General features: G+C 40.3%; 1 protein-coding gene across 1 annotated transcript in view; it reads left to right on the top strand.

Moving 5' to 3' along the window:
- LOC122796926 (collagen alpha-6(VI) chain-like) overlaps positions 1–17099 on the top strand; it is a 1619258-nt gene that overhangs the window by 691200 nt on the left and 910959 nt on the right. The window contains exons 13-14 of the mRNA XM_044065693.1: positions 15246–15586; positions 16754–16835. Of these exons, the coding sequence (XP_043921628.1) occupies positions 15246–15586; positions 16754–16835 (423 nt within the window). The remainder of the gene's footprint in view (positions 1–15245; positions 15587–16753; positions 16836–17099) is intronic.

Below are 17099 nucleotides of genomic sequence, written 5' to 3' on the forward strand. Positions count from 1 at the left end.
CACTCACCAGGCTAAACAAGGAGAAAGTTGCTGTCAGCTGCCTGTCGGGTGCCAGGATCTGCACTACTCCCCCAACAAGTACAAATATGACTCTGTTATTGTCCATGTTGGTGTGAATGACCTGAGATGTACCCTGGACTATGAGAAAGAGGCATGCAGGAGCACTCCGATCTTGTAGCCCAGGCAGGTATGACCCTAGCCCTGTGTAGCATCCTGCCATCACCCAGAATGATACCACAGTACAAGGACAAAATGATTGACTTCAACAATTGGCTAAGCTTGTGGTGTCATTCTAAGGGGATCCAGTATTTGTCTGCCTGGGATGACATGATCGACAGACCACGATGCTTTGCCAGAGATGGCCTGCATCTATCACCTTTGGAATTCCGGATACTGGCTAAGGCTCTTGCCACCCCTATAGTGCCTTTATTAGGCAAGGTTCAAATGACAAATTCACCACCATAACAGGTACAAGCAAGCAAAATCTGAGGGTAATGCTACTCAATGCTAGAAGTCTAAACCTCAAAATGCATTCACTTGAGGCACTCCTTAAAATGGAGAACATCAACATCTGTGCAGTGACAGAGATCAGGTTCAAGGCTCCAGAGAGCACCCCTGCATTACCAGCCTATAATTCATACCACAACTTTCGGCCACCTAACCTGGACTGAAACACTAAAGGTGGAGGCGTGTCCATATTAATTAAGGATATCCACACCTCCAGGCTAGTTGCTCAGCATAATGCATCCGAGATTATCCAAGTGCAACTAAATCTGGGCAAGACTGCAATCCAAATTGTAACTTGATACAGATCCCTCACCATGCCCCAGGATTCCCACTCCTCATTTCTTGATACACTGGAAAATATTAGGGTACAACCCAACACCCTAATAATGGGCAACTTCAACCACCCCACCATTAACTGGGAAAACTACTCATGCACCAACACTTTTGCTCAAAGTTTTCTGGAATTCATAAATTCCAACACCTTGGATCAACTTATCCACACCCCCAGCAGGGGCAGCAATATCCTAGACCTGGTCATTACACACATTGTGACCAGTGTTCCACACCAGAGGACAATTCCTCATTGGTCAGATCCAACCACAAGCTAATCAGCCTAGACATCCACATCTGGCCCCTACCCCCCATTAGGGAAACCACCATAAAAAATTTCTCCAAAGCCAAATTCACGCTCCTTAAAACAGAAGTGGCAACCTTCACGACACCCATGCAGACGGACAATAGAGGTACGACTGCTGAATCCTACAGAAATGCACTTTATAAGCACTTAAATGAGTGCATGGATTATGCTATTCCCTAACAGAACCAAGATGTTATCCTCCAAAAAAAGAAAGCCAATCTGGTGGTCCCCTGCCATAAACAAACTCTACAACAGAAGAAAGAAACTGTTGCAAAAAAGAGTAAAATCCCATGACTGGAAGAACTCCCTGGTCAGCCTCAGTAAAAAGCTGAGATCCCTCATAAAATCCTCCAAATCTAGTTATGAAAACAAAATCGCCACTGATTCTAAAGACAACCACAAAGTATTCTATACCTATGTCAAGAATCTCAATGGCAACACTCAGATCTACTCTGTTACAGCACAATGGCACTAAATATACAGAACCAACTGATATTTGCTAACATCCGGGCAGATACGTTCAGTGCAGAATTCCTGTAATCATGGCTGGGCTGCACAGGTAAAAAACACACTCTCCAAAGCCAAGAACACAGCATCCATGGGGCCTGACAACATCCCAGGCTGCATTCTACATGAACTACAGAATGAACTAGCACCCCACCTAAGCACCATGTTCAATCATAGCCTCACCTCAGGCTTTATGCCCACTGAATGGCCACAGTGATGGTTATCCCACTCCACAAATGGAGAGCCACCACAAACCCCAGGAACTACTGCCCCATTAGCCTAAAAAGCCTGGTCTGCAAGGCCATGGAATGTATCTTCATAGAACTTAAACAAAGAGATTGGTAATCTTCAACTCTGGATCCCACCTAGTTCGGATTTGTAAAAGGCAGATCATGTCTCCTAAACCTGATTGACTTCTTTGAAGCAGTCACCAAAGCCGTAGATGAGGGTAAGGTGGTTCACACAGCATATCTTGCCAAGGCTTTTGACACTATCCTTCACTCTGGAATTATAGATAAACTCACTAAACTAGGTATAAATCTCTATGCCAAAAGATGGGTTGCCAGCTGGCTCACTGACTGAACCCACACTGTGAAAGTCACAGACTCCATATCCGACTTTAGACCAGTGACAAGTGGAGTACCACAGGGTTCAGACCTGGGTCCTCTCCTGTTTGGTATCTACTTTTCTAAAGTACAGGCTAACACAGAAGGTCCTTGGCTAATGAAGTTCGCAGATGACTGCAAACTAGGAGCCATAATTTAAACTCCTAACGATGTGGACATTCTACAAAAGGGCCTCATTGAGACAGATGCCTGGTGTCAAAGCCATGGCCTCAAGCTCAATGCCAAAAAGTGCATTGTCATCCCCTTTGGTAAAAACTCTGTACCCATGAGCTACCACATAGGTGGAAGTCTACTTAACACCAAAAGTGTGATAAGAGACCTTGAGACACAGGTGGACAGTAGTCTCTCCTTTGATAATCACATCACCACAGTAGTCAGGAAATCCTTCTACATGGTACTCCTCATCACAAAAGGTTTCTCATCCAGGAAAAAAGAGGCCATTGTTCCCCTCTACTCGTCACTCATTAGACCCATTATAGAGTACAATGCCCATTTTGGTATGTACCTTACAAGACATCTACAACAACTGGAACCCTGCAGAAATACCTCACAAAGAGGATTACTGGCCTCAAACAGATGCCCTGCGCAGACCATCTAAAAAAACTCCAACTTTACTCCATTGCATATCGCCTACTCAGAGACGATCTCTGCCTAACATACAAAGCTATGTCAAACTCAGAGATGTTGGACATGCTCCACTTAAAGAAATCCCAATCCCTCCAAGCTACACGCTCTAGGTACCTAAACCTTGTAACCACAATAAACAAAACATGCTGGAGGGATAGATTCCTGTCCCAGAGACTTCTCATACTGTGGAACAAATTACCTATCTATTTCAAACAAAGCCCCTCATTAGCACTCTTCAAGAAAAATATTGATGACATGATGGGAAATAGGAAATTAGCCCCGGGGATCACCTGTGTGGCTCTGCTCAACAGGAGCACAGAAAAATAATTTCCTTGGGTGGCGAAAGCCAGGCTACCTTTTTGGCTAGGCTTGTATAGGCCCTAGGGCCAATAGCCTAGTACCTACCTATGAACCTATAAAGTGAAAACTGGGATTCCATGTAAGAACACATGTCTGTAAGATTCCGTATGGTCACTGTCCACACTATATCATTGACCTATGTCACTGTTATGAATGTGATGGTACATTAGGCACGGGTGGATGCATCTGCAGCATGGAAGATGGTGACGCTCACTGGACACCGGCTGCAAGAACAGCCTCTAAAGTATACTGTTCGGCTAATACAGATGCCATCTGTAGCATCTTTGCATTGTCTCTGTCTCTGTTCACCAAGAAATGACAATTTACAAATTTATTGGCAGCCACAACTCATTGCTCACTTTTTATGTTTCTGAATCATCCAACATGTTATTTACCTTCATTGCATTTTGTAAATGCCCTCATTGCAATAATATTACTTATTTCTGTAGTATTATACAGTCATTTGCATAAGATGTTGAACACTCAGTTTCACCAGGTTGTGCAACAGAGTTGTCCATGTCTCTGAATTGGCCCCACCCCGTATGCCATTGCTCACTGTACAAGTTCACCTAATACACACTGAGTTTTCACTTCTGAATCCTGGATACTATCTTTATGTAGCTCTACTGAAATATATTGAAAGAAAAATCTGATGTATGCCAATCTGATATCACTACGTACATCCCTCCAATTCAGAAAACTGAAGGATAATACCCTCACTGTCTTGCTACACTATACAAAAAGTCCAACCACCCATGTGGGAATATGATTATTTACATGTATAGTAGCTTGTACATACATATGAAATGCATGGTACTTAATATTTGTATAAGAGTAGCATAGTCTTATCTTAGGTATAATAGCTTGTACTACAGGATTAGAAAGCAAACTTTGTGATGAGTGCCTTGTTAGCAACTCATAGATCTATATTATACCAATAGCTGAGCCATGTCTGTTTATCCATCTGCAGTAGGACTAGATATATCATATTAATAAAAGAAAAATCATACTAATAACCTCTTAGTCACCACTTCTCATCATTTAGATACTTGCCTTCCACATTTCCTCCCCAGAGTTTTAGCTTAAATATTAAAGCATTAAAAATACTTATATGAAATAAATGAAGATTGAAATCTAAGCAGCAGCTTATGCTTGGATGTCAAGCTTCATTCATTTTTTGTATGTAGCACCATATATTTTTTAATTTCTATAAGAAACAAATTAATTCCAATTAGACAGGAAAGTGTCATGTGGGGAACTTAACTGAAGTGCAACAGTTAATAGTGGATTATACATATCTTGATAGTAAAAAAACAAATCAAGAAAATTAGTGTATTTGGCAGCAGAATAAAAGATGAACATTAATGTTTTTTTCTTCATGTACCAAGCATCTCATAGTTTGAAAGTCAATTTACAAATATAATCATTGTCACCAAATAAGCAGCTCCTGCAATATCAATAATTTTTCATTTTTTATATCCATTCCCAACCCACCAGATCCTGCATAGCCTCAGGCTATTCTCCTAGCTTCCACTCTCCCTTATTCCTGAGTTTTCTAGTTGTTGTTTTCCAGGTAATCTGGATGTGCATTTGCCCCCCACGAATCCTCGACAATGTAACCTCAACAGTACACATTGTTAAGACTGGAGGACAGGGAATTCAATGGGGAGCTGCAGGTGTGGGTACAAGGAGTGGTCATACTTGCAGTGGCTAGTCAATTTTCCTAGCTGTGGAATGAACTTATGACCACACCAAGTTAAACCTGAGATATTCTATGAAGCTGCTGATTTCCACCAAAGGTCACACAGGGATTGGATTTTTCTCTCACCCCCACCCGCTGGAATAGGAGAGCTGGCTGTCAACTAATTCTTCCTACTACCCCACCCCAAGCCAACCCTTCTCACAGCCCAAGCCTATTTTCAAACTCAGTTTGCCATGTAAATTATTTAATGCTGCATCTAGATTCTGATGCAGGCCTTTAGAAGTGGCTCAGAATTAAACATGATGGCTATCTGACTACACTGCAAAACCAAGCAAAATATTTGTGTATAAATGCATCAGTTAGCAGTTCATCCTGCCTGGGTCTATAGCAAAAAAAAAATTAAATAAGTAAACTGAATTACTTAAAATTCAATATACTGCACAAAAACATTAACCCCATCCATGCAAATAACTTGTGCCTAAAACACCCCAAAAATAAATAAATAATCACCTGATATTAGTTAACGCCAAGACAACTCTGTAACAGTAAAATATATATGTATCCCTTTCTCTCACATTCACTTCATGGGATTTTCTATTCTGAAACAGAAAGAGAAATGAAGAAATAGGTGTAAAAAACATAAGATGTTAATTGTGGCCAAAATGGTCATGGCTATGACTGGTTGCTTTTGGCCTGTCAGTGACAAAATAAAAAAAAATAAATAAATAAAAAATAATTGCATATATTATTAGCCGGTCAAAATGTTATAAACGTTTCCCTTTGAACTAGCCAGTTTTTTAGTTTTAGCACTCAAATCTATTTCTTTGAGCTCAGCACTTGTTCAGAACTCGTAAGCACTAAATAAGCTACAAATTACTACAGCACTCAGCTTTCCTCACTTGTCTAGAGGAAAACAGTTTTTAGTACTTAATAAATAAGCAACTATCCAGGAATGTCTAATTGTCAGCTCCAGGAGTTTTCTCCTGTCTACCTGATGAATTTGGGCATCTTGGGGCAATGCAGCAGTTGCCTCATGTACACAGACAACCCTCTCCTCCTACCACCCAACACTACAACCTGTGAGAGATGCACTTATATAGCCAAACTGGAAGAAAAGCTCTCTTCACCCAAGACTGGGCTAGACAGTCAAGAGGAGAAGGTAAACACTTGCACCACATCACACTCATCACATAGTCCCTCAAAATCTGCATCACCCAAACACACACATAGCAACACAAAACACAAACCTACATTTGCAGATGCTCTCAATAAAAATCTGCTCAAGCAACAGAGACCTCGAAAGCAGAAACACATGCAACCTCCACCCCCCAACACAACCCAAATGACACATAGCCCACAAACTCGGTGTGTCACTCATCCACAGCCCATAAGGCATAACAACGTACCCAGCACTCTAGTCATAGGTGACTCTATAGTCAGGCACACTGATGTTCCACTCACCAGGCTAAACAAGGAGAAAGTTGCTGTCAGCTGCCTGTCGGGTGCCAGGATCTGCCACATAGCGCACACAATCAGGTCACTCCACAACAAGTACAAATATGACTCTGTTATTGTCCATGTTGGTGTGAATGACCTGAGATGTACCCCCCTGGACTATGAGAAAAGAGACATGCAGGAGCTCTCCGATCTTGTAGCCCAGGCAGGTATGACCCTAGCCCTGTGTAGCATCCTGCCATCACCCAGAATGATACCACAGTACAAGGACAAAATGATTGACTTCAACAATTGGCTAAGCTTGTGGTGTCATTCTAAGGGGATCCAGTATTTGTCTGCCTGGGATGACATGATCGACAGACCACGATGCTTTGCCAGAGATGGCCTGCATCTATCACCTTTGGAATTCCGGATACTGGCTAAGGCTCTTGCCACCCCTATAGTGCCTTTATTAGGCAAGGTTCAAATGACAAATTCACCACCATAACAGGTACAAGCAAGCAAAATCTGAGGGTAATGCTACTCAATGCTAGAAGTCTAAACCTCAAAATGCATTCACTTGAGGCACTCCTTAAAATGGAGAACATCAACATCTGTGCAGTGACAGAGATCAGGTTCAAGGCTCCAGAGAGCACCCCTGCATTACCAGCCTATAATTCATACCACAACTTTCGCCACCTAACCTGGACTGAAACACTAAAGGTGGAGGCGTGTCCATATTAATTAAGGATATCCACACCTCCAGGCTAGTTGCTCAGCATAATGCATCCGAGATTATCCAAGTGCAACTAAATCTGGGCAAGACTGCAATCCAAATTGTAACTTGATACAGATCCTCACCATGCCCCAGGATTCCCACTCCTCATTTCTTGATACACTGGAAAATATTAGGGTACAACCCAACACCCTAATAATGGGCAACTTCAACCACCCCACCATTAACTGGGAAAACTACTCATGCACCAACACTTTTGCTCAAAGTTTTCTGGAATTCATAAATTCCAACACCTTGGATCAACTTATCCACACCCCCAGCAGGGGCAGCAATATCCTAGACCTGGTCATTACACACATTGTGACCAGTGTTCCACACCAGAGGACAATTCCTCATTGGTCAGATCCAACCACAAGCTAATCAGCCTAGACATCCACATCTGGCCCCTACCCCCATTAGGGAAACCACCATAAAAATTTCTCCAAAGCCAAATTCACGCTCCTTAAAACAGAAGTGGCAACCTTCACGACACCCATGCAGACGGACAATAGAGGTGCGACTGCTGAATCCTACAGAAATGCACTTTATAAGCACTTAAATGAGTGCATGGATTATGCTATTCCCTAACAGAACCAAGATGTTATCCTCCAAAAAGAAAGCCAATCTGGTGGTCCCCTGCCATAAACAAACTCTACAACAGAAGAAAGAAACTGTTGCAAAAGAGTAAAATTCCATGACTGGAACAACTGCCTGGTCAGCCTCAGTAAGATGCTGAGATCCTCATAAAATCCTCCAAATCTAGTTATGAAAACAAAATCGCCACTGATTCTAAAGACAACCACAAAGTATTCTATACCTATGTCAAGAATCTCAATGGCAACACTCAGATCTACTCTGTTACAGCACAATGGCACTAAATATACAGAACCAACTGATATTTGCTAACATCCGGGCAGATACGTTCAGTGCAGAATTCCTGTAATCATGGCTGGGCTGCACAGGTAAAAAACACACTCTCCAAAGCCAAGAACACAGCATCCATGGGGCCTGACAACATCCCAGGCTGCATTCTACATGAACTACAGAATGAACTAGCACCCCACCTAAGCACCATGTTCAATCATAGCCTCACCTCAGGCTTTATGCCCACTGAATGGCCACAGTGATGGTTATCCCACTCCACAAATGGAGAGCCACCACAAACCCCAGGAACTACTGCCCCATTAGCCTAAAAAGCCTGGTCTGCAAGGCCATGGAATGTATCTTCATAGAACTTAAACAAAGAGATTGGTAATCTTCAACTCTGGATCCCACCTAGTTCGGATTTGTAAAAGGCAGATCATGTCTCCTAAACCTGATTGACTTCTTTGAAGCAGTCACCAAAGCCGTAGATGAGGGTAAGGTGGTTCACACAGCATATCTTGCCAAGGCTTTTGACACTATCCTTCACTCTGGAATTATAGATAAACTCACTAAACTAGGTATAAATCTCTATGCCAAAAGATGGGTTGCCAGCTGGCTCACTGACTGAACCCACACTGTGAAAGTCACAGACTCCATATCCGACTTTAGACCAGTGACAAGTGGAGTACCACAGGGTTCAGACCTGGGTCCTCTCCTGTTTGGTATCTACTTTTCTAAAGTACAGGCTAACACAGAAGGTCCTTGGCTAATGAAGTTCGCAGATGACTGCAAACTAGGAGCCATAATTTAAACTCCTAACGATGTGGACATTCTACAAAAGGGCCTCATTGAGACAGATGCCTGGTGTCAAAGCCATGGCCTCAAGCTCAATGCCAAAAAGTGCATTGTCATCCCCTTTGGTAAAAACTCTGTACCCATGAGCTACCACATAGGTGGAAGTCTACTTAACACCAAAAGTGTGATAAGAGACCTTGAGACACAGGTGGACAGTAGTCTCTCCTTTGATAATCACATCACCACAGTAGTCAGGAAATCCTTCTACATGGTACTCCTCATCACAAAAGGTTTCTCATCCAGGAAAAAAGAGGCCATTGTTCCCCTCTACTCGTCACTCATTAGACCCATTATAGAGTACAATGCCCATTTTGGTATGTACCTTACAAGACATCTACAACAACTGGAACCCTGCAGAAATACCTCACAAAGAGGATTACTGGCCTCAAACAGATGCCCTGCGCAGACCATCTAAAAAAACTCCAACTTTACTCCATTGCATATCGCCTACTCAGAGACGATCTCTGCCTAACATACAAAGCTATGTCAAACTCAGAGATGTTGGACATGCTCCACTTAAAGAAATCCCAATCCCTCCAAGCTACACGCTCTAGGTACCTAAACCTTGTAACCACAATAAACAAAACATGCTGGAGGGATAGATTCCTGTCCCAGAGACTTCTCATACTGTGGAACAAATTACCTATCTATTTCAAACAAAGCCCCTCATTAGCACTCTTCAAGAAAAATATTGATGACATGATGGGAAATAGGAAATTAGCCCCGGGGATCACCTGTGTGGCTCTGCTCAACAGGAGCACAGAAAAATAATTTCCTTGGGTGGCGAAAGCCAGGCTACCTTTTTGGCTAGGCTTGTATAGGCCCTAGGGCCAATAGCCTAGTACCTACCTATGAACCTATAAAGTAGATTGAAAACTGTGGCTGCCATTTTACAAACCTAAGCATTCTAGATCTTTAAACTCATAAGCTGAAGTCACATGCTGCTACTTATCAATACACATGGCATGTGCTGCCTGTGTCTGAGCAAGGTAGTTAATTTTCAGTTTCACGCAGCACTCAGTTTTTATTTTTAATTGTATAATTAATAACAATAAAGTAAATAATTATTTTTAGTCAGCTAATTATCTTTAATACATTGTCTTCTATTTGTGTTTAGGCTGTGACTTCTTGTATAAGTGTTAAGAGCAGTATCTGTGCTGCTGCATAGCTACATCAGTGGATCTGTGAGGCTTCAAGCAGTGAAGAATTTCAGGGTTTGGTCCATATTCTTTTACTTATTTAAAAAAATGTCTGTCCAAGAGGAGGAAAGACATGACCACAACCTAGTAGTGTATTCTGTTTTGCCAGTTGCAAGCTGTCTTGCGTTCATATTTACTGCAAAAATTGTTCTAGAATTAATCAAGAGGTACAGGCTTCCTGCATCCCACAATGTCATCCACTCAAGGTGAGGTATCCTTGAAAAATCTGCCTCTGACTGTTAATTCCCTGTACATGCATGTTGGGCATACCTCTCAGCCTCTTAGAGCATGAATTCTGGACAAAGGCAAAACTATGGGGGTATAAAGGCCCCAAAATAGGTACAATTTTTAAATATTGCTATTATAAGATGTTGATAGAATGAATAGCAGGTTTTGCACTAGCATATATTTTCTGAAGGATAAAAAGTCTGAATGATTTGCCAGAAAAAAATTAAAATTTTATGAGAAAGAGACCAAAATATGAGGAAAAAAATCTGTGTAATTGAGATATATGATTCAGCGCGGGAGCTGATGTAATATTCAGTGATGTAAAAGTTAAAAGAGACTACAACCAGCCTTAAGGTCTGTCATTAGAATTTTGGGCCTCCCTTTAACACAAAACATTCTTAACTTCAAAAATGAATATGTTATATGCCTTATATGGTATAAGTACAAACAAAAGTTTGTCATAGATCATATTTTAACTTGAATGTTTTAAATGTTTTAATTTACTTCATAAGTGCTTAAGTGTGTACTAGGCTAATGGCCCTGGTGCCTTTACAAGCCTCGCCCATAGTTTTATCCTGGCATCGTGCCACCTGACATTAGTTCTCAATACCTCTGTCAAGTAGAGCCACTGGAGTGATCCCTGGTTTGAATTTTCTATTTCTCATCCACTCATCAAGAGTTCTCTTGAAGAGGGCCAGTGAGGTGCTCTGTTTGACATGTATGAGAAGTCTATTCCATAGCATGGGCAGTCTCTGTGTTATAAATCTGTCCCTCCAGCATGTTCTGTTGATTGTGGTAATGAGGTTGAGGTCTCTGGAGTGTGTGGTGCTGAGGGATTGGGATTTCTTTAGATGTAGTATTTCTAACAGAGCTGGGTCAGACATGGCTTTGTAAGTCAAGCAGAGATTGCTTCTTAGTAGGCAATATGAAACAGAGAATACTTGGAAATTTTTGAGTTTGTCCATATAGGGCAACTGTTTAAGGCCTAGGATCATCTTTGTGAGGTAATTTTGTGGCCTCTCCAGTTGTTGCAGGTGTCTAGTGAGTTATATGCCAAATGGGGCATTGTACTCGATGACTGGCCTAATGAGGGAAGAGTAGATGGAAACAATGACCTCTTTCTTCCTGGATGCAAAATCCTTAGTAATGAGATGTTCCACATAGAAGGACTTTCTGACCAAAGTGACAATGTGGTGGTCAAAAGAGAGGTTGCTGTTAACCTCTGTTCCCAGATCTCTTATAATGCCTTCTGTGTTCAGTGCACTACCATTGATGTGGTAATTCATAAGAGCCAAGTTTTTCCTAAAGGGGATGACGACACATTTTTTGGCATTGAGCTTAAGGCCATGGTTCTGACAACAGTCGTTGGTCTCAGTGAGGTCTTTCTGCAGGATGTCAACATCACTTGGGGAGTTAATAATAGCTCCCAACTTGCAATCGTCTGCAAAAGTTGTCAGCCAGATTCCCTTTGTGTTGGCCTGGACTTCAAAGAAGTAGATACCAAACATGAGAGGACCCAGGACCGAACCCTGTGGAACTCTACTCGTGACTGATCATCAGTCTGACTTGGAGTCAGCTACTTTCACAATGTGAGTTCTATCTGTGAGCCAGTTTGCAACCTACCTAGTGACATAGGGGTTGATGCCTAACTTAGTGAGTTTTTCTATGATTCCTGAGTGGGGAATGGTATCAAAGGAGTTGGCCAGATCAAGGTAGGCTGTATGAACCACCTTGCCTTCATCCACAGCTCTGGTGACTGATTCAAAGAAGTCGACCAGGTTGAGCAGGCATGATCTACCCTTCACAAAACCAAACTGTGTGGGATTCAGAGTTTGGAGATTCCTTATATCCTTGTTTATTAGGTCCATGATGATGTGTTCCATAGCTATGCATATCAGACTCATCAGGCTAATGGGACGATAGTTCCCAGGGTCTGTAGTCACTCCTTCTTTGTGGAGAGGGATGACTGTAGCAGTGCGCCATTCGGTAGGGACAAAGCCTGAGGTGGGGCTGTGATTGAACAGGGCACACAGGTGTGGTGCCAGTTCACTCTGTAGTTCATGTTGAATACAGCCAGGGATATTGTCAGGTCCCATATAAGCTGTATTCTTGGCCTTGGACAGTGCCGTTTTAACCTGTGAAGCAGTAATACTGGGTGCCTGGTAATCTACTGGTATTGTGATTGGTCCTTTGGGGGGGGGGTCAAGTTGGCACTGAATCTGTCGGCCAGTATATTGGCAATATCTGTTGGCTTGACATAGGAGGTACCATTGCGCAGTATCTCAGAGACTGCCGTGGAGATTCTTTACATAACTATAGAAAACCTTGTGGTTGTCTTTACTATCTGCCTCAATTTTGTTTTCATAGCTAGCTTTAGAGAATTTGATGAGGGATCTCAACTTTTTGTTGAGGCTGATAAGGGAGTTTTTACAGTCTTGGGACTTCACCTTATTCTGCATCCGTTTCTTCCTTCTATTGTAGTTTGTTTATGGCAGGGGACCACCAGATTGGCTTCTTTTTTTTGGAAGACAGCGTCTTGGTTATATTGGGTATGGTGAAATCCATGCATTTGTGTAGGTGTTCATACAGTGCACTGGTGTATGATTCAGCGGTCATGCAACTATTCTCCATTTGCATGGATGCCATGAAGTTTGCCACCTCTGTTTTTAGGAACCCAAAGTTAGTTTTGGAGAAGTTTTTCATGGTGGTTACCTTTTGTGGGGGGAATGTGGATTTCCAAGGTGATTAGTTTGTGGTCATATCTAATCCGGGAGGAGTTGACTATTGGTGTAGAGCAACAGTCACCCATGTTAGTAATGACCAGGTCAAGGATGTTGCTACCTCTAATGGGGGTAAGAACGAGCTGGCCCAGGCCATTGAATTAATGAATTCCAGGAAACATTGGGCAAGTGTATTGGTACATGAGTAGTTTTCCCAGTTAATAGAGGGTAGTTGAAGTCACCCAGTATGAGAGTGCTAGGTTGGACCCTAATATTCTCACTCAAGTTCGACTTTTGAAAATAAGCAATACTGTTTATATTAACAGTAGTAGTAAGCTTCAGGCTAGGATATTGAATATCTGCGGCATGGAGTACTGGACTTTGATAAAGGGACGACCGATATTCTACTATACCACTAATATTGCTAGGTATAAATGAATACAGAAAACCCTAGAACTTGTTTAAGGTTCTACACAAATTAAGAGCTCAGATCATCAGACCTATGGCCTTTCCTAACTTCCATGTAACAAAACCAAGCAATGAGTTTAAAGTGATATGCCCAGACACATTTCAAAGTGCCAAGTTCACTTACAGGAAATGGAGAGAAAAAAAATTACTAAAATATTATGTAATATATCTACCTTTAGCCTTTATATAATGTATAATAAAATCATGTTATCCAATAGAACTGATTTATTTATTTATTGACATTTGATTATTAGGAATATCTGACTGGGTAGAGGCACATTTTCAGCAGAGGTGTGAGTAGAAAAGCTCCAAAGTATTACAAAAGCATTTTAAGAACAATAATTTTACAGTCTTCAAAAATAACAGAAAAATATTTACAGTTTAAATAATTTTACTTAATTAACATAATATGACAACATTGGTTAAAAAAAACAAATACAGCTTAATATGACAGTAATTTAATATTTTGAAAAGTTAAGGGTATAATATAAACAGGAATTGCAATATGATGTGAGAAAGAAAGAAAGAAAAAAAAAAGATTATGGCATATTTAGATAGTGTCAGAGAAAGAAATTAATTGAAGTTAGGAAGTGAGTGAGTAAGGAGGTGTAATGTATGAATATTTTCTTGTTCATATTTAGGGATATAGTACCCTGAGGATCAGCAAGAACAGAGCCAGATTTTCTATAGAAAGTCTTTTAGAATGGTTTTAAAGAACTGGATGGAGGTTATTGACCTGATGAATAAAAGTAAGGAATTCCAGGCCTTAGCAACATGGTGCATATGCACAGCAGATCTGATTGTTTTGTAGAAAGAAAAGGATTTTGGTCATTGGATCATAATGACCGAGTGGGAAGATAACTGTGTAGAATAGTATTTAGTGATGGACAAGCAGATGGTTGCAGGATAATTTTATAGGTGGTAAGAAGATGTACAAGTATATTAGTCGATGGGGTAGTTCTAACCAATTTAGGCTTTTTAGTGTACCAAAAACTGCATGAAATGTGCTTTTACGTTTTCCTCAGAGGATACTTCATGGAACCAGGGATGGCAGGTCAAGGTAGACTGAGGTCTAATGTGGAAACAGTACAATTAATTGATGATGTCTTACCAGATAAGCTGAGTGATTTGGTGCCATGTTGAAAGACTGTGGTGAGATCAGTCTTTGTCATCCACTATATTGACCTAATCCATCTGTACTGGCCTTACTTATGAGACAGTATTCCCTTCAAGCGACTTTTGTAGAATATACATGAAGATAGTCAATAAATCAACATTATTATTTTGGAAAATCATGAATTTAAATAAATGCATAAGATTAATTAATAAGGAGATGACACTTGTGCCATTCTGACCCAGGTCTTAAGGTTTACATCTTTTGAATTAAATGCAAGAGAAGAACTACCTTATTTCTAGAAGCTGTTTATTATTAACAGATGTTAGTGACTGTCCAGCTGGATAGATACATTTTTTTAACCTATAGGACTGATACTGATACCAGTAAAGGTATTTTTATATGCTATGGTGTCATCGTGTTTTCTGAAATTAATTTCACAAGATTTTTAAAATCCTTCTCAAAAAAGTGGTTATTTCATACTCCAAACTATTTTTACCCTGAGAAAATGTTCTGAAAGCAACAGTTTTAACTGTTGAATCATTCAAATAAACTCATTAGTTAATGTGTCCTTCTCATTAACTTACGTCCACTAATACAATATCAATTTTTTCTTTTTTAGAATGCACCATAGATATTCTGGTGGGATTTGACAAATCGACTTACAGTTTATCTTTCCCTACACAAAAAGAACTCCAGGATCACCTTCCTCGAATTATAGAAAGAGCATCTTCGCTGAGTGGTGTCAGCTGTGGATTAGGTTTCCAGCCTACCATCAGATTTTCTTTCTTAGTACTTGCAGAAGGAGACAATATCCTGCATTACTCAAACTTTGAAAAAGATTATCAAAAATCTCTTCAGTTTCTGTTGAATTTTACAACAGGAGAAACAACTTATTTAAGGGTTAAGTTTTTAAATATATATTTCAATGACCTCAGCCAAAGATCATCCGCTAAAGTAAAGGTAAGTTAAAAATATCATTAATGCTGTGACAGATTAAAATGCCATTACTAAGTTACCGTTAAAACTGCTGCTAACATTTTTTGTCTCATTATGTTATACGTTTAGATAGAAGATGATGTCATTTTGTAACTACTATATATTTAGTTGTCTCATTTGTACAAAGTCAGTATTTATATAAGAACCAGCTAGACTGTGCAGAGGGATGAAACTTTAAGTGCACCCTAAATGAGTTGAGAACTCATTTAGTCACTTGAACACTAACACAGCAATTTGGGTATGGATGAGAGGAAACAGACTGCTGGTTCCCAGATCATGGGGTACAGTGCTGGTCTATTCCTGTCATCAGATGGAAGGACTGCCTGGGTGAAGTAATGCTGAAATGTGTAGAAATTCATAAGGCAAAGGCTGGAAAGGGAGTGATTCACATTCCAGTACAGCATCTCACATGTGTGTAAGTATGCATCACCCCCAAGCTGCCAACCCCCGAGGCTAAGCATAGGATGGCATTAGTCACTGTTGACTGCTAACAATGGGTGGGTGTAGAAGTTTACCATAAATCTCCTAGCCTCTAACCCCATGATGAACACTAACCAGCTTGTCTCTGCAAGTTGTCCAGTGCTGACAGAAAGGGGAGAAGAAATTGGCTTATTAGACAAGAAGCATTGTAGTCAGAGCTGGGAGTAGCCAATAATGATTACTATGCATATACAGCCTATAAAACTGAAAGTATTACACAAACCAGGATTGCAAAATGGCATTTTAGAGCACAAAATTGTCAGCTACAGACAATACTTTTATAGACTATATAATTCTGTTTGCAACAATTATAATAAGTATACCACATAATTCTGAGAACATTCAAATGAAAATAAGAAAAAAATTTAATTGTATGCACTAATACAAAAATATTGTGTTCCACCCCGTAACAATATTGTTTTTTAACCTCTGATTTTACTCTCAGAAAGGCCACTTTGGCTAAAGTACTAAACTTTATTACAGTCCCAATAAACCTGATTTGAGTAATGTTTCCAGTTTTGTGCTTTAATATGCAAAACCTGCACACATATTATTCTTAAAGTTACCAAGTAGCAGGTTACACGTGCTTTTACTGTCTTGCATTAAGACGTGCTATATGGTTTGATCCAAGTCTGGTATCTTTCTTTGCAGATACTACTTCTTTTCACAGATGGCTTAAATGAAGACAATGTAACTAATCTGAAGAATGTTGCTAGAACTTTTGAAACTAAAGGTAAGTGACATTACTTAAATAAAATTATATTCACTTATTATTGCAAACAATTTTTACTTTTCATATTACAGTCATGGTTTTGTATATTGAACATTTTAAGTCTTGCATCTTTAAATATAAAGTTGTACACTCTTTCATGGTTTTATATCAGTGAAAAAAATCATTTTAAACTGACTACTATAAGCGGCTGATAGACTGATGGCATAATTTGATGGAGATTTCAGAATATGACCAGTCAGAAATACTTAATGTCTGAGATTTGCT

Source organism: Protopterus annectens, chromosome 3.part0, assembly GCF_019279795.1.
Source record: "Protopterus annectens isolate FY-2018-M chromosome 3.part0, PAN1.0, whole genome shotgun sequence".
NCBI classification, from domain to species: Eukaryota; Metazoa; Chordata; order Ceratodontiformes; family Protopteridae; genus Protopterus; species Protopterus annectens.